This window comes from Schistocerca americana, chromosome 5 (genome assembly GCF_021461395.2).
Source record: "Schistocerca americana isolate TAMUIC-IGC-003095 chromosome 5, iqSchAmer2.1, whole genome shotgun sequence".
Taxonomy (NCBI): domain Eukaryota; kingdom Metazoa; phylum Arthropoda; class Insecta; order Orthoptera; family Acrididae; genus Schistocerca; species Schistocerca americana.
Window position 1 is genome coordinate 463,222,538 of NC_060123.1, and position 27,258 is coordinate 463,249,795.

At 41.7% G+C, this 27,258-nt stretch overlaps 1 protein-coding gene across 1 annotated transcript in view; it reads right to left on the reverse strand.

The window, feature by feature from the left end:
- The window catches only part of LOC124616110 (WD repeat-containing protein 43), a 97,347-nt gene that overhangs the window by 33,820 nt on the left and 36,269 nt on the right, over nucleotides 1-27,258 (reverse strand). The window contains exon 4 of the mRNA XM_047144374.1: nucleotides 16,917-17,081. Coding sequence (XP_047000330.1) covers nucleotides 16,917-17,081 — 165 coding nt within the window. The remainder of the gene's footprint in view (nucleotides 1-16,916; nucleotides 17,082-27,258) is intronic.

Below are 27,258 nucleotides of genomic sequence, written 5' to 3' on the forward strand. Positions count from 1 at the left end.
AAAACAATGACTGAAAAATGTGAAGAGTCAGTAGATCTAATAGAGAGAAGGAAGACATCAATCCTTGGGCTGGATGAAACAAAGTGGAGATGGGCTAGCAGACAGTGAGTACATCAATGAGAATATCAAACACAATGGTTCACTTAGGGAAGTAGTAGTTAATTCTGGTGCAGGTATATGCACCACATTCTGGCTCAACAAAGGATGGTATAAGCAGTTACCTGGAAAATCTTTAAGATATTTCACTAAGGAGAAAGTTGGGAACTTTTTGTATCGCCTTTGGTTCTGGCAGATTGCTTGTGCTTACACAGTGAACGGCTACTTCCCTGGGTGAATTATTATGTTTATGAATGATTAATGGAAAATCTCATATAAAGATGTGAAACAAATACTAACAAAGAGATAGAGGGGCTGGCCAGTACTTACCTCAGCTCAGTACAGCCCATAGATACATAAAAACAGAACAGAAAATTTTTATCCTAGCTTTCGGAACTTTGTTCCTTCGTCAGGGAGGAGAGAGGGGAAAAAAGGGGAAGAAGGGAAAGTGGATTCAGTTACTCACAACCCAGGTTATGAAGCAACAGGGGAAAGAAAAACAGGGAGGGTAGCAAAGATGGAGGCATGGGTGTCAGAGGGAAGCCAAAGATATTCTACTGTAAGTACTGCGCCAGCTTCAAACCAAAGAGGATGCATACAGAAGTAAAGAAGTATATAGTATAAAGATAAACACAACTTTGTAGGATGAAAAGATGCGTGAATGGCTAAAGAGGAAAGGGAAAGAGGAGAAGACTGAAGAGTAAATGGGAGTGAGGTTGGTTAACGTAGGTTCAGTCCAGGGGGATGGAGGGATGAAAGGATGTGTTGGAGTGCAAGTTCCCATCTCTGCAGTTCTGAGGGACTGGCGTTGGGTGGGAGAAGCCAAATGGCACATACGGTGTAGCAGGTTCCTAGGTCCCTAGAATTATGCTGGAGGGCATTCTCTGCTACTGGATATTGGACATCTCCTAGGCGGACAGTTCGTCTGTGCCCGTTCATGCGCTCAGCCAATTTAGTTGTCATCATACTAATGTAAAAGGCTGTGTGGAGTGCAGGCATGTCAGCTGATAAATGACGTGTTGTTTCACATGTGGCCCTGCCTTGAATTGTGTATGTTTTAACAGTAGCGAGGCTGGAGTAGGTGGTTGTGGGGGGATGCATGGGGCAGGTTTTGCAGCAGGATTGGTTACAAGGGTAGGTACCGCTGGGTAGAGAAGGTGGTCTGGGAATATTGTAGGGTTTGACAAGGATGTTACGAAGGTTAGGGGGGCAACGAAAGGCAACTCTGGGTGGTGTGGGGAGATTTAAGAACACAATGGTAAATCTGTCAACTGAGATCTTTTGAAAAACTTCAAAACTCAGGGAGAAGGAGACTTCATGGCAATGCAAACAAGTGATACATCAATAACAGAAACAAAGAATTCCCAGAAAAAAAAGACAGAGGGAATGTCAAGATAGAAATGAAACGAGATGAAGTGGGACCTCTAACCTGCTTACTGGGACACTGAGTTGATCAAAAGGGTAGAAGAAGAGAAAGAAGTGTTGGGAGAAATTCCCCAAAAGTGAAGAAAGACAGCAAAAAATATGAGAAATTGTTGTTAAGAGTAGTAGATGACAAAAGATAAAACATGTCAATGGAATCCTCAGCAAGTAATCCTGAAGAAGTATTTTGATCACCTAAATAGATACCAACCAACAACAGAAATGACTACCGAATGCTACAGAAAGGAAGTTCCTATCACCTAGGCAGAGACTGGAGCAGCACTTAAGAAGCTGCTGAATAGGAAATCAACAGGAATCAATGAAGTCAATGTGAAAATGACTGAAGCAGCAGGCATCCTAGGTATACAGACTGCATAGAGTGCTCAATGCAAGAAGATACAAGAAGACTGGAAAAAGGATGTTGTTATATCTTTGATCAAGAAAGGCAACTGTTAAAGGTGTTACAGCTATGGAGCAATAATGCTTCTTTCACACAGCCTACAAATTCTCAAGAAGATCCCAGTGTAGAGTTTACAAACAATATTGAAGCCCAGTTAGAAGAGGAACAATACAGATTCTGGACAAAAGGATTAGCAACAGACCTATCTTCAGTGTCTGTAAGTTGATGGAGGAAAGCTGGGAGAAAAGTAAAGAACTGGTCCTAGTGTCCTTTGATATCAAGACGGTATGATGGCTCGAAAAGTAGGAAGATCTGGTAGTGCCAGAGAAACAGAAGAGTACCTGAAGGTTTGATGAGGAAGACTCAAATGCAGTATGAGCATTATATTAATTGTGAGCTATTTCTGAAAAAGTCGTTTATCCTGGTTTCAGATCAAAAGTGGAATTAATATGGTGGTGCCCTGTCACAACTGCTACTTACAAGTCATGAATGATATAACGAAAATCAAAAACTTCATGTGCAGTTTAATACCTTAGCTTTTGCTGAGGAAAATTAAAATTACGTGACCTGGGAGGAAATGGAGTGGAAGTGCAACTGATGCTTGACAAATGGAAGGTCGAATGAATGGGGGGGGGAAGAAAAAAAAAGGAGGACGACGGAGAGAAGTTTTAAAAAGACTTAATGAAGAAGAAGAAAGAAAAAAAAGAAGAAAAAAAAAGGGAGAGAAGTTTTCGAAAGACCTTTGATTTGCAGCAATGTATATGCTGCATATATTCGTATTACGAAAGTATAAATTCGAATTGCACCAAACACAGCACGTTAGTTTCCGGAGCTTTGAAATCGAGATTGCGATGTCCTTTTGTAAGCCCATCATATCCATCATATCTCATGACACGTGATCTCACCAGCCAATGACAGCAGATATTCAGAGCATAGGACATGTGTTATAGCCAGCCAATAGCAAGATCACTGTGACATAGTGCGAACACGCAAGGAGGAAAAGTTAACAGTGTACATTAAAATACATAATATAGCTACAAGAAAATCTAAGCTTTCACATATAATATTGGTCTCTTAAGATTAACAAGCTACAAGAGAAGCCAAGCTATCACATGTAATACTGATCTCTCTCTCTCTTTTTTTTTTGTTATACTTCAACATACATCACACAAATGTGCCATTAAATTTAAAATTATGACAAATGTCTGGTCTTCTGGACTGGAATTTCTTGTAAGTGGCTGGTCCTCAAAGTGTTCAGTTTTAAAGGCTCTGTGATTTAGCAATTCATCCCACTTTCTCACAAGTAACACAATTCATCTTTCGTAAAAAGGAATTTACTTTGAAAGTAACGCTTTTAGAACTACTGTACGCAATACTATCCGGAGACTGTTAGAAAAAGGTTCGATTTAGCAGCTGCCAGAGAGCACCAGAAAACAGGCATTATTGCGCATGCTGTAATGGTACTTTGACTTCCGCAAAGTTATAATTTACGATCGCGCACGCAGAAGAGCGCTGCGCCAGCGACCGATTTTATAAATAATTTTGTTCTTTTTTTTTACTTTTGCGTAGGTTTTTGTTTTTAAGAACTAATGGAGGACTCTCTCTCTCTCTCTCTCTCTCTCTCTCTCTCTCTCTCTCTCTCTCTCTCTCTCTCTCTCTCTCTCTCTCTCTCGTCTTGATACGAAAGACGTGTATTTTTCCGCGATGTGTTGAATGTGCTTTTGGTGAAAATTAAAATTACATTACAAAGCGATGTTGTTTCAATAGCTAATGAGGAGAAGATAATAAAAAGGTAACACTACAATTGGCGTCCTGGTGACAGGACTTGCAATCTTTGGATTTGATACAAGTGCAGTTTGGATTTGATACAAGTGCAGTTTGGATTTGATACAAGTGCAGTTTGGATTTGATACAAGTGCAGTTATTATAAATTTTGGACATTTTATCTAATTTTAACCACTTAATAGCATCAGAAAATGAATTTGGACTAAGTCTCATTCATTTCAATTGTAATGTTACGTGCATGAAATTTACAACAATATTGTTTTCCCCGTTATTAATTTGTGTTAATTTTCATTTTCATGCTGAGGAAATTAATTTGGAAAAAAAAAAAAAAAAAAAAAAAAGGTAAGAGGATAACGTTCCGTAAAATAATTTGCACGGACGCGAAAGAAAAATTTTGGATTGAAAACTGTATATTTGACGCTACATTTGCAACATAAGACTGAAAAAAATTGGTGAGTACAGAAATTTACATTTTTTCCAGTTTCAGGCAGCCATCTGTACTTCCTTTATTCCCATCCATTTATTTCGAAATTATTTTTTCAAATTGTAGTTAAAATTGATTTACTACTATTATTGCAAATGATAAGTGAAGAGCATATTCACAGTCATTTATTTGTGAGAGGGAAATTTCAGTGCCAATTTAATAATTCAATTTCTAATTAGAAATCATATAGAAATATCCATTTCCATAAGAGAAATTTCAGATTTCAACATATCATATTTAAATTTTTTTTTTACCATTGGAAAATTTTATTTGCAATTAATTATGAAAATCGCAAGATGGACGCTAGACGCGTAGAAATTGTTTCCGCAGACGAGCTTAGTGAAAGTGACACATTGCAAAACATGTCCGACAGTCAAATGAATATTGAACTTAATAGGGAGGATGTTCAAGACATAATTTTACCGGATCGATTAAGACAACAACCTCTATACTTAAACAGATATACAGGCGAATGGAGAGTGAGTACTACGCGACAAAACGTGACATTGACAACGTCAACTTCAGAACCAGACATCAATCAGACATGAAAAAATGACGAAACTAAGACACAAGACTCTGACATGCTCAACCAGATTCTGAAGTTACTTGGTGACCAAAACAGAAAATTTGACACTTTAGACAAAAGATTTGACGCTTTAGACGAGAAAAATGACAATTTAAAACGTGACATTGGGAAATTTGACACTAAATTCGATGAACTGACACGGGACATAAAACAAAATTTTGAAAAACAATCGAGACAAATTGCCGACTTGACAGAAACCACCAGTAGTCTTGGAAGGAAATTTACTGACTTATCAGACAAGGTTACGAGACAAGAAAAGGTATTTGTGGAATTCAGTGACGAGACAAAAACTGACTTACAACAATGTAATGAGAAATTGTTAACAGTAGTTTTTGAACAACAGAAAACCAGTACCCAAGTTGACGAATTACGACAGTCACACAATTCCGTAAAAACAAACCAAGAACACTTAGACCTGACTATTACAGACCTTTCAGACAGATTAAATGATGTAACATTGGAGCAGAAATCCTTACAGGAAAAGTTAGAAAAGCTTGAAGACAGAGCAGATGTAGCATCTTTAAAGAATGACAACTCTAACAGAAAAACTTTTACATGAATGCAAATTATGTGATGATTATTTAGATGAGAAGTTTGAGACAATGACACAGATCATTTTAGATAAGACAAAGGAACAAGTAAAGGGAGAAACAGATAATATTCAGAAAGAGGTACGTAAACTTAAAGAGAATGTAATACTAAGTTCGTCAGTGATACCAAAACCCATAAAAGACAACCAAAACATAAATGAGAATCATAATAATGCTAGACCCAGCACACAGCCGAAAATAGAATTACCAATGAGTGATACAAATCCCAATGAACCATTTTCAATGCTATCACAAGATCAAAATTACTATCGGACATCACCACATACTATGCACAGTTTGACACAAAATACAGGACCCATAATACCATCGGGAGTAGCTGATGAAACATTAGTACGACATGGATACTTTCAGACATTTTCATGTGATGAGAAAGACAAAGTGCATCCGATTGTTTTCATCCGCTCTTTTGATGGTATTTTCCCGAGACATTGGTTAGAAGCCGACAAAATTCGATATGTTACAAATTTGTTACGTGGAAGAGCAGCTAAGCGGGGAGCAGCAATTAAAAGATTATGTTTAACATTTGAACAGTTTGAACAAACATTTCTTGAGGAATTCTGGTCGATCACAGAACAGCAAAGTTTAAAACGAGAAGTATACAATCCAGAAATTTACAACCCGAAGAAAGAGACTTTACGACAATACTTTGAACGCTACCTAGACAAAACATTATATTGGACAAAACCAGCAGATTTACCAGATGTAATTAGGACACTTAAAAGCCACTTACCATTTCCTTACCGTGATAAATTAATAGGAGTGTCCGAGGACAACATAAAGAATTTTTTCAGTTATGTTGATGAGATAGATGTTGTTTACAGAGATGGGATCAGGAATTTCAATCAATTGTATCCGATCCATCCAAGCAATTCGCGTACGCACAACAGAAATGACAGAGGCTATTGGAATCCACCTCCGACACCACAACAAAACACTCGAAGCAACAATTCACACTACACTGGGACAAATCCATTCAATATTAGGAGAAACAACTCGCAGCATTGGCAAGGAAACAGTAATTATTACTATAATGGTTATCCGAACAGTAATTACAATCAGAACAATAACAGTTATATTCAAAATAACAACAACAGAAGAAGGAACCGAAATTATAGAGATCAAAGAAGAGAGGATAACAGGTACCATCCAGGATATTTTCAGAGAAACAACATCCAACAACATCCAAACATGTATTGCAGGAATAACAGTAATGACAATACCAGTTACAGTCATGGGCGAAATAATGTATGAGGAAATCACAATGGACAACCGCCACGACACATGCAATACAGCAACCCTCAATTTGTACCTAACGGAACTCCCAATGCGACGCGGGATAATGTCAACAACCAAACAGCTGATACTTGGATGACGCGCGACAGAAATGTAAATATTATTGAGTTGGGCAATGAACCCAACCCGCAGCAACAACCGAATTTGCCGGAAAAAGGAACGACGACGACCGAGCTAAGCGCTCAAGTTACGGTCAATAGGGAGCAGAGAGCAACGGAACCGACGATTTGTTTTCTCCGATATGATGACAGTAAGAAAATAGAAAAAGAATTATATCAGGATGTAGATTTTAATAGTACCAGTAAAACAAAGAAGATTATTCAGGCTATAACACGAGTTATGATTGGTAGTTATGAAGTGGAAGTAATGTTAGATACAGGAGCAGCAGCAAGTGTCATTTCAATGTCCTTATATAATGAACTCAAACAAATAATGAACATACAAACATTGCCAGTACAGAATTGTCACCTTATAAGTGCCACCGGTAACAAATCAAAGAATGTGAAATTTCAAGTGCTAATTAACTTCACATTTTCAAATATAACACTCAATTACAGTTTTCTGGTAGTAGACAAATTAGTTATGCATTGCATATTAGGAATTGACTTTTTGAATGAATATCAAGCAATCATAGATTTAGGAAAAGGGAAATGTCATTTAACCGTAAACCAACAACAACTGACAATAGAGTTAACACAGGGTAAAAACTTAAACAGTAAACAAGGTAAATTTGAACAGCTACATTTTGTGTATCCACCAGCAATAAACATATGTGATTTAACTTTTAATGAAGCTGTATCTCAGGGAATTAAATCTAATGATTTATATGAGAAATGCACAAAATCTGAATATCTGACGAAGGAACAACAACTTGAATTACTTTAAGTTTTGCAGCAATTTGCTGAGGTATTTGTGGAGAAACCTGGAATTATTAGAGGCTATACTTAAGAGATGGATGTTAAACCACACAAAACATACTGTAGAACATATTATAATATTCCTTGGTCAAAGAAACTCGCAGTTTTGAAAGAGATTGAAAAAATGCAAGTTTGGGGTATCATTGAAAGGTCACATTCACCATATTGCAGTCCGATCCTAGCAGTTAATAAAGAGGATGGTAGTGTAAGGTTAGTGCTGGATGCACGAGAAATTAACAAAGTTATAATCCCAATCACCACACGACCTATTAATTTGGAAGAACAACTTTTAAAATTTCATAATGTACAGTATTTAACCAATATCGACCTCCGCTCATCATTTTGGCAGGTGAACCTCCATAAAAACAGTCGTAAATACACTGCATTTCTATGTGAGGGACGTAGCTATCAATTTTGTGTTCTACCCTTTGGTCTACGAGTGAGTGCTGGAGTATTTATTGAAGCCTTAGATGCTGTTCTTGGACCACAATTGTTATCGCAAATCACAGTTTATGTTGACGACATCGTCATTGCCACCACTACTTGGGAAGAACATGTAAATCTTTTGAAGCAACTTCTGACTAAATTTTCTGACGCAGGTGTCACTATCAATTTATCAAAGACGAAATTATGGAGGAGAGAAATCAAATTCCTTGGTCACATCATATCAACTGAAGGCATTTATCCAGACTCAAGAAAAATTGATGCAATAAAAAATTTTCCATCCCCACAGAATCGTACACAACTCAAAGCCGTACAGACCCTCTTTATACAACGTCCACTTTTCAGCTTTGTCTGATTTGCTTAGCACCGGTTTCCCATCTGATCTACGTAATTACAGTGAGGAAAATATGAAAAACCATTCCGACCTGGGAAATGTAATTTCTCAAAACGCTTCAGCCACAAAAACATGATATACACAGGATCCAGAAGAGTTCATACTCTCACCAACATGTTGGTCTGCTTCTGCACAATACCGAGCTTTTCTCACAGCAACCAAATATGATAATGATTTTGATCTGTTATATAATAATAATAATAATAATGATGATGATGACGACGACAGCGGTGATGATTACAAAACATTATGACTACTTCATGATTTTTCTATCTACCTTATAAATTTATTGATATCAGGAATGACTGTCATTTCCCTTAGCACCACACAAATTGAGAGGAATACTGAGAAGTTCATGTGGGTCTTTGAATAGATTGTAAATAGCCCTCAAGTAGAGATTAGACAAAAAATACCGAAAATCAAATAATGGTTTGTTTCCTGTTCGATCAACCATTCAGTACTAGAATTTACACGGTGTTTCCTCTAGGTAGGGTAGCCCACTGGCACTTTGGCAACTGCACAAGCATGAAAACACCACTAAACAACACTGTCAGCACAGGTTACTGTAAGGGTCGGTGGATGCTCGAAATAAGTCAGGGAACATAACCCTGCAAGAGGAAGAGGAAACAAAAACTTACTGTGCAAGTCTATCTATGGGAAAGCAGAAAATCCGAAACTGCACAGATGTGCACTGGAAAAAACATAACATATTAGCAGGTATGGCTGGCTGATGCCAGAACACACAAAAATGGCGTGAGACGCAGGCAATGTCCATGGTGGTTGAACTGTGTTAGAAATGCCCCGCCCAGCTTACTGTTGCTGGCAGACAACACTCTGTAAGTAGGTTTGCCCATATCACGCATTTTGTGTGTTCCCCATGGCAGTTGTCTGCACTATTGCCCCATCATAACCACACCAGCTCATCTGCCTCCATTGCAGTGTCTGCAGATGGAGATACTGAAGTTACATCATCCAGCACTGCTCACACCATTACACAAGTCCTCGAAAGAACATGTTTCAAACTGATGTTATTGTAAATAATACGAATTGACACTGACAACACTATACGAAGTTTCAAAAGAAGAGACTGCCTTGCAATGACTGTTGGTTACTTCAAGCATGGCACTGTGATAAAGCCAGAAAGTACTACTTTTTACCAGGAAAAAACAGGGCCGGAATGTTTAGTGCTTAACAACAAAGCATGTAAATTCAAATACATCTCTCTTAAAGAAATAATTGCAAATCTGCCTTTGACTATGTATATGAGAACACCACATCTATCTGGCTTATTTTGACACACCCTGCTGTGAGTATCGAGTAATAGAAATTGAACATACAACCCAAGAACACAAGACTGATAGTAAAGACTCCACACAGGTGCGAAAGTGCCATTAGTTTGCAACAAACACTGTAAAGACTCTTATAAACAGTTACACCTTCGCTTGCAAGATGCTTCCTCATTGATGTGGAAGGTGAGAACTGTTGATGTTAGTGAACATTTGAATATCTCCACTGCAATAGCTGGTGAGGGGGTAACACGGGGCCTGACGGCCCTAGTCTTGCCGGGATTAATAAATAAATATCATCTCGTCTCAAAAAGCTACTAGTAATTTGGAACAATCAATGCCTAACTTCAACATGTAAACTGCCATTTGAATTAACAAAAGTTCCTTCAAGAGCATTCAATAAACTCACATTAACTCTGCCAATCTCTTTCTCCCCTTGCTTTCCTTTCAGCAGTTGCTACCAGGAAGTGAAAAATAAACAAGAAATGCTACACAAAGGAAAGGTAATTCAGAAGCAAGATTTTAGTAAATATTATGTGTGACAAGATATTTGTAATCATACAGGGTGTAAGACAATGGTATGGTCAACTTTCTGGAAACATTCCTCACAGAAGAGAAGTAAAATGTGTTGTATGGATGCGGGCCTGGAATCACTTTATTTCTATGTTGGAGCTCATTTTCTCCTCCTCTTCATGATTGCATTAACCAGGGGAAACCCACAGAAAGAGAATGTACCAGAAGTACACAAAACTTTTTCTTACATATAATGTTCAAAATACCCTCTTGGTTACATGGTACAATAAGTTTTGATTCTTAGGTTATGAATTGGCACATGGTAATAACTGTCGCACTCAATGTTTGTATCTAGAGACATTTCCAGACTGACAGCAACCCAACAAATCAATGTTTGAAGTAACTGAGCATCGTATTAGGGAGCATGGAAGACTGTGTTAGACCTAGAAAGGCGAGGCCAAGTTGAGAAAAATCCTGGTGTCAGCATAAAACAATTATGCCGACCACATGACTGACTGGAAAGCACTATACAAAAACCTGCTGTATCCATACCACGCACATGGGCAGGCATATTAGCAGCTGACTTTCCTGCATAGGTACACTTTTGCAAATGATTCATTCAACAATGTGCCAGTGCAGGTGTGCTGTTCACAGATGAGGCTTCGTTTCAAAGTAAACTGTTAATGTGTTGACAAGTTTTAGAAACTGAGCTCTAACATGGAAATAAAGCATTTCCAGACCCCATGTCCACAGAAGACATTTCCTTCCTCTACATGTGAGGAATGTTTCTTCAAAGTTTGGCCATATGTTTGTTACACCCCATATGCAATTAATTTACATAAATTTCGTAAATAAATTTCATAGATTCTATTCTGTATGATACAAGTACGTAAAATTTCACTTTCAAGCAAGTGTGAATTTGATCTCACAAAATTTTATATTTTTTAATTAAGCAGATACTCTTCAATGAACAATCTCTCATTAGCATGGTAGTTCAGTTTTGTTTAAGATTTTTTTCCTTTCTTTGTATGATGCTGTCTACTTGAGACAGATGTTTCTGTGGCAAAAACACAGAAAATGGTTTGGAGACGATGACTGTGATGGTGGTGGCGATCTATTTATTTATATGTCAAGTTCCGTAGGACCCATTTGAGGAGCAAAACCCCAAGGTCATGGAGCTTGTCAGTACATGAAATTACAACATAAAAGTAATAACAGATAAAAAAAAGTTAATCCATAAGTTTAAGTAAACACAATCAACAATACAACAAGAATCAGCTTCATTTTTACAAGGAACTCCTTGACAGGACAGAAAGAGTGACCCCAATTTCGATTCGAAGGTGTGTGAATTATTGCAAAGATTTTTGAATTCGTGTGGCAGCTTATTGAAAATGGATGCTGCCCGTTTCTGAGCCAAAAATATCCTTTCAGCATGGGAAGAGTTACCCCAAAATATAATACCATACGACATAAATATGACATAAGCGAATGAAAATAAGCAAAGTAGACAAATTTTCGTGTCGAACGACCACTCACGTCAGATACCTTTCTAATAGTAAAAATTGCAGCATTAAGACTTTAAACAAGATCCTGAACATGGGCTTTCCACGACAGTTTACTATCTATCTGAACACCTAGAAATTTGAACTGTTCAGTTTCATTAATCACACGCCCACTCTGTGAAATTAAAATGTCAGGTTTTTGTTGAATTGTGTGTTAGAAACTGTAAAAACTTAGTCTTACTGTGATTTAGTGTTATTTTATTTTCTACCAGCCATGAACGTAGGTTATGAGCTGCATTATTTGAAATCAAGCCAATGTTGCACACAACATCCTTTACTACCAAGCTAGTGTCATCAGCAAACTGAAATATTTTACAGTTACCCGTAATACTAGAGGGCATATCATTTATGTAAATAAGGAACAGGAGTTACCCCAACGTTGATCCCCCCCCCCCCCCCCCCCCTGACCATACCCCACTCAGACCCCACATTACAGCCATTCTCAACATTGTGAATAATGGCCTTTAGCTGTCTGTTGGTAATGTCAGAGGTGAACCAATTGTGAGCTACTCCCCATATTCCACAACAGTCCAACTTCTGGTGCAATAATTTGTGACCAACACAATCAAATGCCTTAGTTAAATCAAAAACTATGCCTAGCATTTGGAAACTTTTGTTTAACCCATCCAGTACCTCACACAGAAAAAAGAATATAGCATTTTCAGTTGTTAAACGACTTCTGGAGCTGAACTGTACATTTGGTAACAAATCATGTGATATAAAATGATCAATTATCCTCACACACACAGCCTTTTCAATAACTTCAGCAAACACTGACGACATAGAAATAGGTCTAAAATTGTCAACATGATCCCTTTCTCCCTTTTTACACAGCAGCTTTACTACCGAGTACTTTAATTGTTCAGGAAATTGGCCATTCCTAAAGCAAAAATTAGAAATATGGCTAAATACAGGGTTAACATGAGCAGCACAGTACTTTCATATTCTGCTAGACACTCCATCATATCCATTAGAGTCCTTACTCTTTAGTGATTTAATTATTGACTCAATCCCTGCCTTGTCTGTACCACAGTGAAGTATTTCAGAGATCAATCTCGAAAAGGCATTTGCCAAGAAAGTTATATGATTCCCTAGAGAAACTAAATTTTTATTTAATTTACCAGCAATGCTCAGAAAACGATTGTTAAATACTGTACATATATCTGATTTGTCAGTAACAGAAATATTTTTACTACGAACTGACTTTGTATCATTGACCTTGTCCTGCCAACGAGACACTTCCTTCACAATTGACCATATGGTTTTAATTTTATCCTGCGAATTAGCTATTCTATTTGCATACCACATACTCTTTGCCTTCCTAATAACATTTGTAAGCACCTTACAATACTGTTTGTAATGGGCTACTGCAGCTTGATTGTGACTACTTCTAACATTTTTATACAATTTCTGCTTTGTTCTACGTGATATAATTATCCCTCTAGTCAGCTACCTGGGCTGCCTATTACTAATAAAGTTCGTGTCGTGTAAGAAGGTGGCCCAATTTTCAGCCATTCTGCACACTAGCCACTGGTGGCCAATAATATTCATTCCCTGAATGAGCGGGTAGCAGAGAGTTACAGCTAGAGAGTGAGAATCTCACTCCTACATGCTGCAATGTTGCCGTACTTCATGGCAATTGAATTATTCATTGAACTATCAATTTTTTCGTTTCCTTTTTTTTTTTTTTTTTTTTTTTTTTCAGCAGTATAGCTTTGAATGTGTTTCTTGTAAATGTTTAAGAGCAATTAAAAGAAAAGTCAGGTGACGGCAATAAATGTGAAGAGCTTCACAAGCAGGCGAAGTGGATTATTTACCACATTTATAACTTTTTAAAACGTGAATTTAAAAGCAGGTCTCCTACTGTTGACATTGGAAAACAGAAGAACAGACTCCAGAACCATATGGTGTTGGCAACAGAACTATAATGAGAATTGTAAACGATGGATGGTTTTTAACAACGATGTTTTAAAGTGCTCCACTGAATGATATATGCCCGACATAAAAACGTGTTACAGTTATTTAGGTTTCAATGTAAGTGCTTCATCAAGGTAAAGCATTTTAAAAGATGTTGGTTCCAGATATGTTAAGAAGCGAGTTTTTACTTCACAGAAGTGACATAGGTGCAGTATGAACTATATCCCATATAAAGTCACAATACAAGAGAAGGAGGTAGTCAACAGCGTGTGTGTGTGTGTGTGTGTGTGTGTGTGTGTGTGTGTTGGGGGTTATGGGCGCTCAACATCGAGGTCATCAGCGCCCTGTCAACAGCGTATTACCTTGATGAAACATGGGTCAATTAGAATCATTCCAAGATCTGCTGGAAAATGAGTGATGGTACGGGCGGTTTGAAAGTTCTCATAGGAATAGATTCTTGGATAATTATTCTGCATGCCGACTCTTCTTCTGGTTTTATGTCCGAGAACAAACTTGTATTTACGTGTAAGAAAAACAGCAGTGATTACCATTCGGCACTGAATGCTGTCAGTTTCATGAAGTGATTCACAATTCTTGTCATACCTTGCTCCGAAGTCAGTCATTGCCAGTTATAATTCAACTGTTATAGAAAGAACATCAATTACGAACACCAGAAAAGCGGATAATTTTCCCTGGCTTAAAAATAAAAATATTAAGCAGCATATAAACCTGACTCGTGCCGATCTCCTGCAGCTCACTAATTTATACAAGTCACGTTACAGAATGTACAAACTTGACTTCCTGGCACGTGAATGGGATCACACAGTTTTACATTTACCCAAGTGTCACTGTCATTGTAGCCCCATGGAATTAATTTGGGCAAAGCGTTTTAAGGCTATGGGGAGGAAAAAAATAAAACATTCAAAATAACATACAGTGAATCGCTTGTGCATAAGGCAATATACAATGAGGTAACAGGTAACATCCCAATTGTAGTGTGGGCACAGTCTATGTGGCATGCTGAAAAGCTTCAGAAAGAAGAATTTGAGAGGAAAGTGATGGATTTAAGCCAAGAACCTATCATCGTAAATTTAGAATTAGATTCTTCGGAAACAGCCTCAAACAGAAGTGACAATGGTATTACGAAGTTTACTTTGGAACAAAGTAATAATATTTCTGAGTTTTAAATACTCGTGGTATAAAAATGTCTTTGTTAACATATCAGTTACATACATAATAATGAGAATTTCCTAGCATTTTTGATTAGGACATTGTATCCTTTTAATTATGCAGACTGCAATGTTCAACATATTGCCCAAGTAGAAGTTAAGCTTCTGCCACCATGTTATAAGCCTTTGTCATTTTCAAGGCACGAACTGGGTAAGGCCCTAAAACGACAGTAACTGTTACTTGTCAAGATATCGGTAGTTTTCAATGTTATCAGTCAGATTCCCTGGAGTTATTAGCAGATGATGGTTTATTGTTTGCTTGTTCAATGGATTATAAATCCAGTCCCTCGCTGTAACATCGAACATGTTAGTTTGCACTCATAATGCAAGTTACAGCGGAAAATATGACAACTTCCTGACCATTTTTACAATGGTCCTTTACATTAATCTTTTCTACCACTAATTATTTTTTACATGCAGTGATTACACTTAACTACACACACACACACACACACACACACACACACACACACACACACACACACATTTTTAAAAATTCTATTGTGCAGAAGCAGTTGTCAAGCAAATGTAATGATTTTGGTTTGTGCTTGAAGTTAATTCAGTTGTGTATTAAATTTTTACTTATAATGCAATTCAAATCGCAATAAACGGTAATTATTGCAAGCAGTTTCAATTACCTTCTCATTAGACAATTATTGTTTTGAGAAAAATTTTACTACACGTCTTCACAAAGCTCTGTCAGCTGTTCTCACCTCCCAATGTCACGCCGAGTAAATCTGTGAAGCAGTGTACACAACGTCATCAAGACGTAAATAAATATTTCTCTCATGACGACTGATCAAAATCTGTTTTAATACTTATTACTCCCCTCATAGATCTGGACATATAATACAATGTACCATAGGCAAACGAGCTTGACTGTTGTCCGCAGCAACGCAGTTCGGCAATGTGGACTTCGTTTGCCCGCACTTTGCTGCCACACATGCGCAGTACACCCCCCCCCCCCCCCCCCAACTTCCTTTCCACACTCTGCCTCTATGCGTAGAAGTGCCGTACTAGGTGACGCAGGCTATAGTACCCTGTTCAGAACATTCTAATGGGAAGCAACTCTCAAAGAGCGTGAGAAATGTTTTAAGAGAAGTGTTATATTTATCATCTACGTTATCAGCACTATAAACATCCTGCCCCTCTTGTTCCTTAACAAGGTTTAAAAAACTCTATTGCTGCTGGATTAACTTTCCTACATAGTTTGTAATTATATGTGAGATTTGTCTGAGTACAAAAGCCTTTTAATGTTAAAATTTGTGCATCATTGTCTGGAAAGGCATTCACCCTTTTACTAACAAAAGGCCAATCTAGTAACGAAGAATGAATAAAAATACTGTCTATGGCTGTGCTACTGTTCCCCTGCACCCTAGATGGGAAAAACACCGTCTGCATCAGATCATATGAATTTAGGAAATCCACCAACATCTTTCTTCTCGCACCATCATATACAAAATTAATATTGAAGTCGCAACATATAACTAATTTTTGTACTTCCTGTAAAGTGAACCAAGAACCCTCTCTGGGTACCTATAAACAACAACAATTAGAAGTTTGGTTTCACTAAATTCAACTGCCCCTGCACAACATTCAAAAATCTATTCAGTGCAGTGCCGCGATACATCTAAGGACTCAAATGGAATACGGTTTCTTTTACGCACATGACCACTAACCCACCAAGCAAGGAGCTCCTTGAAAAACAGCCAGCTGAAGGAAGCCTCTGAACTGTGAAATTACAAACCATGACGATGAGAAAAAGAATACTGTACGTGGGGGAAGAGGGGGGGGGGGGGGATGATTTAGGGCTCTATTGCAATGTGACAGAAGTGCTACTGTGCAAAATTATATAAAACAAACAACACATTTGAAATTATTTATGAGCTTCTAAAGTTCAAGTCACAATGCAGATTTTACAAGAGCTCTTAAAAAATCTTTTACTCAAGTATCTAAAAACCAGTCAATAAAACTCACCCGTTCAGCTGATGCCTGTACAAATGAAGCACACCGCTTCTCGTAACAGTACCCAAACTAATCTGTTGTGTTTCTGAGCTGCTGAAAACTGTCACACTGACAGCAATGTCCTCCATTACAAAAGAAGCCACTGGCGTTTTGTTTCTATTGGAGGGATTCAATGACCTGCAAGAAACAAACTTTTATTAACACCTGTTTTTGCATCATTCCCATCCTTCAACCAGAGTTCTATACAAACACAATTAAAAAATTTATACCAGTAAGCCTGAAAGAAAGAGAAAAGCTTTTTAGTCTGCAATCCTCCTACATGAGAAAGATTTGAGAAGTGGTACATACCCCAAATACAACTACAACCCCTTTTCTCATTGTACTATTCCAGGACTAAAGATCAAACAATGGAAAATCCAGCATGGAATGTAACAATATTAGAGAAGGAAAATTGCTAATCACCATATAGCGGAGATGCTGAGTCACAGAGGCACTACAAGAAGATTCACACATTAAGGCCTTTGACACACACACACACACACACACACACACACACACACACACACACACAAACTGTAACTAAAACAACACTGCGAGCAGCAGCACCAGTGCATGATGGGAGTGGCAACTGAGTGGGGGTAAGCAGGAGGCTGACGTGGGGAGGGATAGTATGGTGGGGGTGGCAGACAGTGAAGTGCTGCAGTTTAGACAGATGGCAGGAGAGAGGTAGGGAGGTTGGTTGATGGGTGGGTTGGTTGGTTGGTTGGTTGGTTGGTTTAAAAGCGGGACAAAGGACCAAACTACGAGGTCATCGGTCCCTTGACCTAATAAAACAATGCCACAAGGGTGAGAATAAAACGGACGAAACATATAACACAAAACGCAAAGAAATGAAAAGCCACAAGAACGAAGGGAAGGCAACAAATACTAAAAGGAACAAAAGAGGACAAGAAAACAACAGAGAGATGCTAGAAACAGAAGGGAGTAAAACATGAAAGCAAATTACAGTGGCTGGCCAACCACAAGAATAAAAAGGGAAAGCCAGCCACTCTGCAACACATTAAAACCTCCACCCTAAAAGCACTAGGGTGGAGGACACAGAGGGACAAAGGACATGCACTAAAACCTACATAGAAGTATGAAACCCACTCTCACGGATAAAACATAAAACTAAAGCTGCTCTGGAGGCACTGTCGCCCAACACCGAGGGAAGGGTGCTGGGAAAGTTAAAAGTCTGCTGCAGAGCGGCTAAAAGTGGGCAGTAGACAGGAGGTGGACAACTGTCATTTGGGAGCCACAGCAACACTGAGGTGTGTCCGCACAACGGAGCAGGTAACCATGCGTTAGCCATATATGGCCAATGCGGATCCAGCAAAGGTCAACTGATTTCCTGCGAGAGGCCTGCATGGAACACTTCCACACATTCATACTCTCCTTAATGACATGCAGTTTGTTGTGTGTGCTGTTATGCCATTACGTCTCCCAAAGCCAGAAAACCCTGCGGTGTAAGACAGAACGCACGCCAGCTTCGGAGATGCCTATCTCCAGATGTGGTTTTCGTGTCCCCTGTTTGGCCAGCCTGTCGGCAAGTTCGTCATCGGGGATTCCGACATGTCCTGGGGTCCACACAAACACCACAGAACGGCCGGACTGTTCCAGGGCATAGATGGACTCCTGAATGGACACTACCAGAGGGTGGCGAAGGTAGCACTGGTCAATACACAGGAGAAATGACTTGCCAGGGCATGAGCGGATGTAACCAAGAGCACGAGATACGACCGCCAGCTCTGCAGTGAAAACACAGCAGCCAACTGGCAAGGAGTGTTGCTCCATGAGTCCTCCATGAACACATGTGTAGCCTACGTGACTATCAGCCAACGATGCATCGGTGTAAACCACTTCAGAGCCCCGCAACACGTCAAGGATCGAGAGGAAGTGACAGCGGATAGCGGCAGGGTTAATGGAGTCCTTAGGGCCATCCAAAAGGTCCAGACGAAGCTGCAGCTGAGGCGTACAACATGGAGGTGTATGTGAACAGACCGCAAGTAGAGGTGGTAAAGGCAAGGACTCCAATTCGGAGAGAAGGGACCACACACGAACCGCAATCGTTAGCTCTGATCTGGGTCGTCAGTGCAGCAGATGGACTGCTGCGGGTGGGAAAAGGAGACAGTAATTCGGATGCTCAGGGGAACTATGAATGTGCGCTGCGTAACTGGCGAGCAGTTGCGCATGTCTGATCTGCAGTGGAGGGACACCACACTGGTCACCAGACTCGTCCTAAAAGCTCCTGTCGCTAATTGAACCCCACAGTGGTGCACAGGGTCGAGTATATCCAATGCTGAAGGCACTGCCAAACCACAAACCACACTTCCATAGTCAATTTGGGATTGGGCAAGGGCTCTGTAGAGCTGCAGCAGCGTACAGAGATCTGCAACCCATTTGGTGTTGCTCAAGCAACGGAGGGCACTGAGGTGCTGCCAGCACTTCTGATTAAGCTGACGAAGATGAGGGAGCCAAGTCAATAGAGCATCGAAAATCAGTCCTAGGAATTGGTATGTCTCCACTACAGAGAATGGATCGTCATTAAGATAAAGTGTGGGTTCCGGATGAACGTTACAACACCGACAGAAATGCATGACGCACGACTTTGCGGCTGAAAACTGGAAGCTGTGGGCTAGAGTGCATGACTGCGCCTTGTGGATGGCTCCCTGGAGGCATCGCTCAGGAACAACAGTACTGGAGCAGCAGTACGAAATGCAGAAGTCGTCTGCATACGGAGAAGGTGAGACGGAGGGCCTGACAGCTGCTACTAGGCCGCTAATGGTCACTAAAAATAGAGAGACACTAAATGCAGAGCCTTGCGGGACTCCTTTCTCCTGGATATGGTTGGAACTATGGGAGTCACCAACTTGGACACTGAAAGCACAGAACGACAAAGTTTTGGATAAAAATCGGGAGTGGTCCCCGGAGACCCCACTCATACAATGTGGCAAGGATATGACTTGCCAAGTCGTGTTGTATGCTTTAGGTAAGTCAAGAAAGAGCAATCAGGTGTTGCCGTCTGGAAAAGGCTGTTCGGATGGCAGACTCGATGGACACAAGACTATCAGTTTGTAGAGCCGCCCTGATATGGAGCCAGCAAGCTACGTGACTCCAGGACCCGACCCAACCCAACTGCCGACATACCGTATGTTCCAGCAGCTTACAAAGAATGTTGGCGAGGCTGATGGGCTGATAGCTATCCACATCAAGTGGGTTTTTACCGGTTTTGAGCACCGGAATGATGGTGCTCTCCTGCCACTGCGATAGAAAGACGCCATCGCACCAGATCTGGTTGAAAATGAGAAGATGTCGCTTGTAGTCAGATGAGAGAGGTCTAATCATTTGGCTGTGGATGCGATCAGGCCCAGGAGCTGTGTCGGGGCAATGTGCAAGAGCACTGAGGAGCTCCCACTCTGTAAATGGGGCATTATAGGATTCACTGCAGCGTGTAGTGAATGAGAGGACGTTCCCTTCCAGCCTTCGTTTTTTGAGTGTGTGAAAGGCTGGGGGGTTATTCTCCGACACAGAGGCTCAAGCAAAGTGCTCAGCAAAGTGCTCGCAAATCGCGTTTGCGTCGGTACATAACTCGCCATTGATGGCAACACCAGGGACACCTGTTGGGGTCTGGTACCCAATAAGACATCTGATCTTCGTCCAGACTTGGGAAGGTGACGTATGGCACCCAATGGTCGACACACATCTCTTCCACACTCCTGTTTCCGTTGTTTTATAAGGTGGCGTACACAGGCACAAAGCCGCTTAAAGGCTATGAGGTGCTCCAGGAAAGGGTGCCGTTTATGCCGCTGTGGAGCTCGCCGATGCTCCTTAAATGCTTCAGCGACTTCCGGCGACCACCAAGGACTGCCTTATGCCTCGGGCACCCTAAAGAGCGAGCGATCGTGTTTTCTGCTGCAGAAACAATTGTGCTAGTCACCTGCTCAACCGTCACATCGATGTTACCGTGTGGGGGAGATTCAGCGGTGACAGCAGAGGTGAAAGTTCCCCAGTCTGCCTTGTTCAAAGCCCATCTGGGCAGGCATCCATGTGGCAGACGCTGGGGCAGTGATAGGAAGATGGAGAAGTGGCATTACCACACACACTACCACACAGGTCGCCATGTGCTCTCCAGTGGATAGATGGGAGAAGTCCTGGGCTGCAAATTGATAAAGCAATGGCTGAGTAACTACCATCAGCCACACTGAACTGTGTGGCGGCCCCAGTATCTTAGAGGTAGAGGTCGAACTGCGACAGTAAAGTTTCGACATCTCTGTTTCGGCCAGTAAGCATGGTACCACACCACAAGGGGTTATGGGCATTAAAATCTCCCAGAAGTAGGAAAGGTTTAGGGAGTTGATCAATCAGTGCACCTAATACATTCAGGGGTACTGCACCATCTGGAGGAAGATATACACTGCAGACAGTTCTTTCCTGCATCGTCCTTATTCTGACAGCCACAGCTTCAAGAGGGGTTTGAAGGGGGCACATGTTCACTACAGACCGAGTTTAGGACATAAACGCAAACTCCACCTGACACTCGATTATAGTCACTACGGTTCCTGTAATATCCCTTATAGCCACAGAGGGTAGGGGTCTGCATTGCTGGGAACCAGGTTTCCTGGAGGGCAATGCAGATACCATGTGTAAAGCTTAACAGTTGTCGTAGCTCAGCCAGGCGGTGGAAAAAACCACCGCAATTCCATTGGAGGATCACATCGTCAGACTGGGAAGGCATGGAACATTCAATGAGGTATTTTACGCCTCAGAGTCACCTGCTGCCATCAATTTATTGCCTGAGCAGTCTATATCCATCGAGTCTGAGGGTCTGGCGAGATCTAGGTCCTCAGCGGATGCCAAAATCTCCACCCCATCCTCAGCCGCAGAGCTTGTAGGTGGCAGTGGTGTGGGTGCCACCACAATTTCCTTGGTTTTATGGGTTTTCTTTTTGGATTTCTCTCGCTGCTCCTTGGGTTTCCCTGGCAGGGAGGACTTCACTGGCTCAGTCTGCGTGACTGAGGATTAGCGTGAAGCCCTACGACCAGCTGCTTTTGGGCTCTTCAGCCACTGGTGGGTGTCATTTTTCCCACTAGGAGAAACCTGGGAAGGGAGTGACCCAAGGGACCCATTCCTGGTGAGAGAAGCTAAAGAAGACTTATGTTTCTCCGGCTTAGAAGTTGGGACAGATGTCCCCGATTGTTTTGGGGGGGCGGGGGGGGGGGGGGGGGGGGGGGGATGTTGCTCCCGAAGTAGTTGGTGCAGGAGCAACAGGGAGGGAAATGCCCTCCAGCATCAAGGGGGCAGGTGTAGTCTTCCGGCTCTGAGAGATGACCTGGTTTGGCGGAGCTGATGGTGCCAGAACTGTTGTGGCGGCAGTGTAAGACGATGTCATACGCACAGGATGCAGGCGTTCAAATTTTCTCTTAGCCTCAGTGTAGGTCAGTCTGCCCAGGGTCTTTTACTCCACGATTTTCTTTTCTTTCTGGAGAATCCTGCAGTCAGGCGAGCAAGGTGATCTCCACAGTTGACACAGATGGGAGGCGGAGCACATGGAGTATTGTTGGGATGTGATGGGCGTCCGTAATCTCGGCATGTGATGCTGAAAGTACAACGGGAAGGCGTACGGCCGAACTTCCAGCACTTAAAGCACCGCATCGGAGGAGGGATATAGGGCTTTATATTACACCGGTAGACCATCACCTTGACCTTCTCGGTCAATGTATCCCCCTCAAAGGCCAAGATGAAGGCACCGGTGGCAACCTGATTATCCTTCAAACCCAGGTGGACACACTGGATGAAATGTACACCTCACCGCTCTAAATTGGCGCGCAGCTCATTGTCAGACTGCAAAAGAAGGTCTCTGTGAAATATGATACCCTGGACCCTACTTAATCTCTTATGGGGCTTGTCACAAGCGAGTAACTCCCGTGACTGGGCAGAAGATGCTGTTTTGATCAAGCCTGACCAAGATCTCATTTTCAGTAAGCCCTCCACCTCCCAGAACTTGTCCTCTAATTGATCAACAAAAGACTGAGGTTTCATCACCATGAAAGATACCCAATCAGCTCTCGAACATACAAGGTACGGGGGCGAATAAGATCCGCTGTCATCCTTAGCCTGATGTTCCTCCCATGGTGTGGCCAGGGAGGGGAACGATTTGGGGGTCGTACTTCTTTGCGTTGAATTGAGTTCGTTACCACTTAGAGGCTGCTGGTGTTTCACCACCAGCAAAAGATGATAGACTACGCTTCATCGCGTGTCATCCGCCCTGATGCCACCCACTCCGACCAGGGCCCTCCCCACCAGCACTACCCAACCGCAGCAAAGGCCACCTGGCAGGATGGCCATTGCCGGTAGTCCCGATGCCCCAGGGGGATGGGCATCTACCCCTTGGCTTACATGGGGAGTTAACTGCGCAAGCATCACCAGAGCGATCCCTGTGAGGTCAGGGGGCTACAACCAACAGGGTACATGGCAGTACCATCACAACGGACTGGCTACCGTGCTGGATATCAGGTGTAAAGCAGTCCATGGTCATCGTCTACGCAGAAATCAACACTGCATAATGCATGGTGAAAAACGCAACCAGGGAGGTGTCCTTGCACAAGGGACGGAGAATGGGCAGGACTGCAACAACAATGAGAAAGTAGGCTAAAGATCTCCATGCACAATGGACACGATGCACCTCGTAAGGCGCCCTTCCACAATTGGCTCGCTCTCTTCAGGAAAATTTTGAAGAATGGAGGTCAAACCGTACAGGGGACCATCACATAAGGGCTGAAACATGTGAAACTCCTTTTAGTCATCCCTTACGACAGGCAGGAATACCTCGGGCCTATTCTAACCCCCAGACCCGCAGCGGGAGAGGTGGGGAGGGGAGTGGGGGAAGTAGTGGAAAATACAGAAATAAAAAAGACTGGTTGTCGTGGTGAAATGACGGCTGTGTCATGCTGGAATGGGAACACGGAGGAGGCCGAATGGGTGAGGAAAGTGACAAACGAAGGATGAGGCCAGGAGGGTTACAGGAACGTAGGATGTATTGCAGGGAAAGTACCCATCTGAGCAATTCAGAATAGATGGTGTTGGTGATAATGATCCATACGGCACAGGCTGTGAAGCAGTCACTGAAATGAGGGATATCATGTTTGGCAATGTGTTCAGCATCAAGGTGGTCCACTTGTATCTTGGCCACAGTTTGTTGTGGGCCATTCATGTGGACAGGCAGCTTGTTGGTTGTCATGCCCACATAGAATATAGCACAGTGGTTGCAGATTAGCTTGTAGATCACATGACTGGTTTCACAGGCAGCCTTGCCTTTGATGGGATAGGTGATGTTCGTGATACACACGCTGAACTGGGCTGATCCAAAAGGCTCCAGTCGATATCCGAATCCCCTCATGGTGGATAGCATCTAACACCCTGAGACAGGAAGGACAGGCTGATCTGTAGACCACACTGCCATAATCTAAACACGATCGAACGAATGCTCTTTAAAACTGCAGGAGTTGGCACCTGTCAGCTCCCCATGTTTTTCAGCTAAGGCATTTCAAAATATTCAGTGACTGGAAGCCCTTTGTATGTAGGTCTTTCAGGAGTGGCAGCCAAGTTAATTTCAAGTCAAATAATAAACCCAAAAAGCATACAGTTTCTTGAAAATGGAAAATATTGTCCCCCATTTTGAGCACAGGTTGGTTACAACTTCAATGAGCATGGTTAAAATTGACACGTGTAGTCTTCTCAGGTGAGGACCAGAAACTAGTTGTCCTGGCCCAGGTTTCCACTATCCTAAGAGTCAGTTGTAGCCGCCTCGTCGTTATAAGATCATAGGAAGAGTAGAAGATTGCAAAGTCACCCACAAACAAAGCATTTGATTTGACAGGACTCCTGACTGTGGAGGAAACACCACTAATAGTGATGGCAAACAATGTGAAACTGAGGACACTGCCTTGATGGAGCCCACTCCCTTGAACATAGCAGTCGGACAAGGCATCGACTACGCAATATCAAAAATGCCGGCCCTTGAGAAAAAACTGGATAAGAAGTGGCAGGCATCCACGTAGCCACCATTCATGAAGTTGGCCAAGGATGTTGAACCTCCAAGTAGTGTCATAGGCTTCTTCGAGGACAAAAAACAGACAAACCAAATGGTTCCAGTATAAGGACACATGTATTGCCATCTAAAATAAAACTAAGTCGTCATGGGTAGGACAGTAGTGCCTGAAACTGCACTGGGAGTGGCTCAGGTGATCTTGGGATTCGAGCAGTCAGACGAGGCAGTGGTTCACCATGTGTTCAAGAGTCTTACCCATACAACAGGTACGGGACACACTCCAGTAACTATTAGCTAACCAGATGTGAAACAGGAGAGGAGCTGTCCTTTTGGTTCAGGGTACAGATGACAAAGCATAGCATAATGGATCTCATCGGGTCCTGGAGCAGAGTCTGCTTGCAGACAAAGCTGATTGCCACATGGAGAATGGAATGTGGTAGACTTCCTCATTATGTGAAAAGAAATTGAGTTTTCTCATCTCTGCAGTCCAAACACCTGAAAAGCAGGAGCTTGTCTGGATGACGAAATAACAGTAAAGAAGTGTTCAGCTATAACCTGACCGTTTTCTTCTGGCATGTACACCAACACCCCATCACTTAACAAGGCTGTAAGGGGACATGTACTGCCCTTGCCTGAAATCCGTCTTATTGATTCCCAAACTTGCACAGTGGAAGTGGACCAATTAATGGAAGTTGTGAATTCCCTCCAGGAAGCCCTCTTCCATTCTTTTATCACTCATCCCGCACATGCTCTTGCAGATCTGAAAGCATGAAGGTTTTCTGTAGTTGGACAGTGAAAGTTCCACAGAGCTCTTTGTCTGGCCCGACTGCTAGTGGATAGTCATCATTCCACCAATGTACAGGCAATAGTCTGAGATGGTTATTAGACCAGGCGATTGACTCTGCGGCAGCCCATTGGTTATGGGCCACCGTCTCCTGTGCACAATTCTTTTGTTCAAAAATAGCCTGTCACCTCAACTGCAACCGATTTGCCTTTTGTATCATCCATCCGTGTTATCTGTCAGCCACCGTCCTAGTCGGGGGACAGATTCACATGGGAAATTTATTTATTTATTTATTTATTTATTTATTTATTTATTTAACCTGGCAAGATTAGGGCCATCAGGCCCTCTCTTAAATCTAACCAGGCATTCTACTTATTTTACATTCATATGTTTTAGTAGACATGTTAAACTACATCTAGTACAAAAAGTGAAATAAACAATTTGAAAGGTACACCTGGAAAAATACATACATATAGAGTTTATATTCGTAGATCATAAGTACTGTTATAATTAGACATTATTTAAGACACAGATTTTAGATAGGAGTGCCGGCAGCAGGGAGTATGAGGGAGACTCATGGTGAAGGGAGGAGAAGAATAGAGAGACATGATGAAACATAATTAAGGAAACATAAAGGAAAAGAAGATTGCGTGGCTAATAGAGATAGATGAAGAGGAAGGCATCTCAGGAGCAAGATAGGAGACGCTAGCTTTGCTATATGACAGATGAGAGGATTGTACATTAATTTTGTGGAGAGCTTTATGAGGATGATAGTAGGAAATGCTTCAACTTCTTCTTAAAAGCAGCAGGAGATTGAATTTTGCGCAAGGTAAGGGGCAGTTTGTTCCAGAGGCAGACAGCGGCAACTGAGAAGGAGTTTGCAAAAGTTTTTGTTTTGTGAGTGGGCACAGTTAGGATACCAAATAAGAGTGACCTCGTGTTTCGATTATGATGGCATGACAGGTTTTTAATCTCTGAAGCAAGGTACTGGGGTGCTTGCGCGACGAGGAGTCGGTGAAGTAGACATAGAGTGTGGTAGTCACGCAATTTGTCCGGCCGCAGCCACCCTAGCTCGGAGTATGAAGCACTAACATGATCATATCGGCGAATGTTGCAGGTGTAACGCACACAGGCATTCATGGTTAACTCTAGCCGTCTTTTGTTTTCACTACTCATGCCTTGTTGAATCACATCACAATAGTGGAGGTTCGGTAGAACGAGTGCTTGCACGAGATGGCGTTTCAAGTCCTGTGGAAATATGTTCCGAAACTTTTTGAGAGCATAGAGACAAGCAGACGTCTTTCGGCACACTGCAACTGTATTCTCCGCCCAGTTGAGATGCTCATCCAAAGTTACACCCAAGTTCTTCACTGTTCTCCGATATGGTATTGGAGTACCGTCGAGCAGAATAGGAGGTAGCCGTTCGCGGAAAACTGAACTTATTAATTTCTGATGGGCTATTAAGATTACTTGCGTCTTTTTTG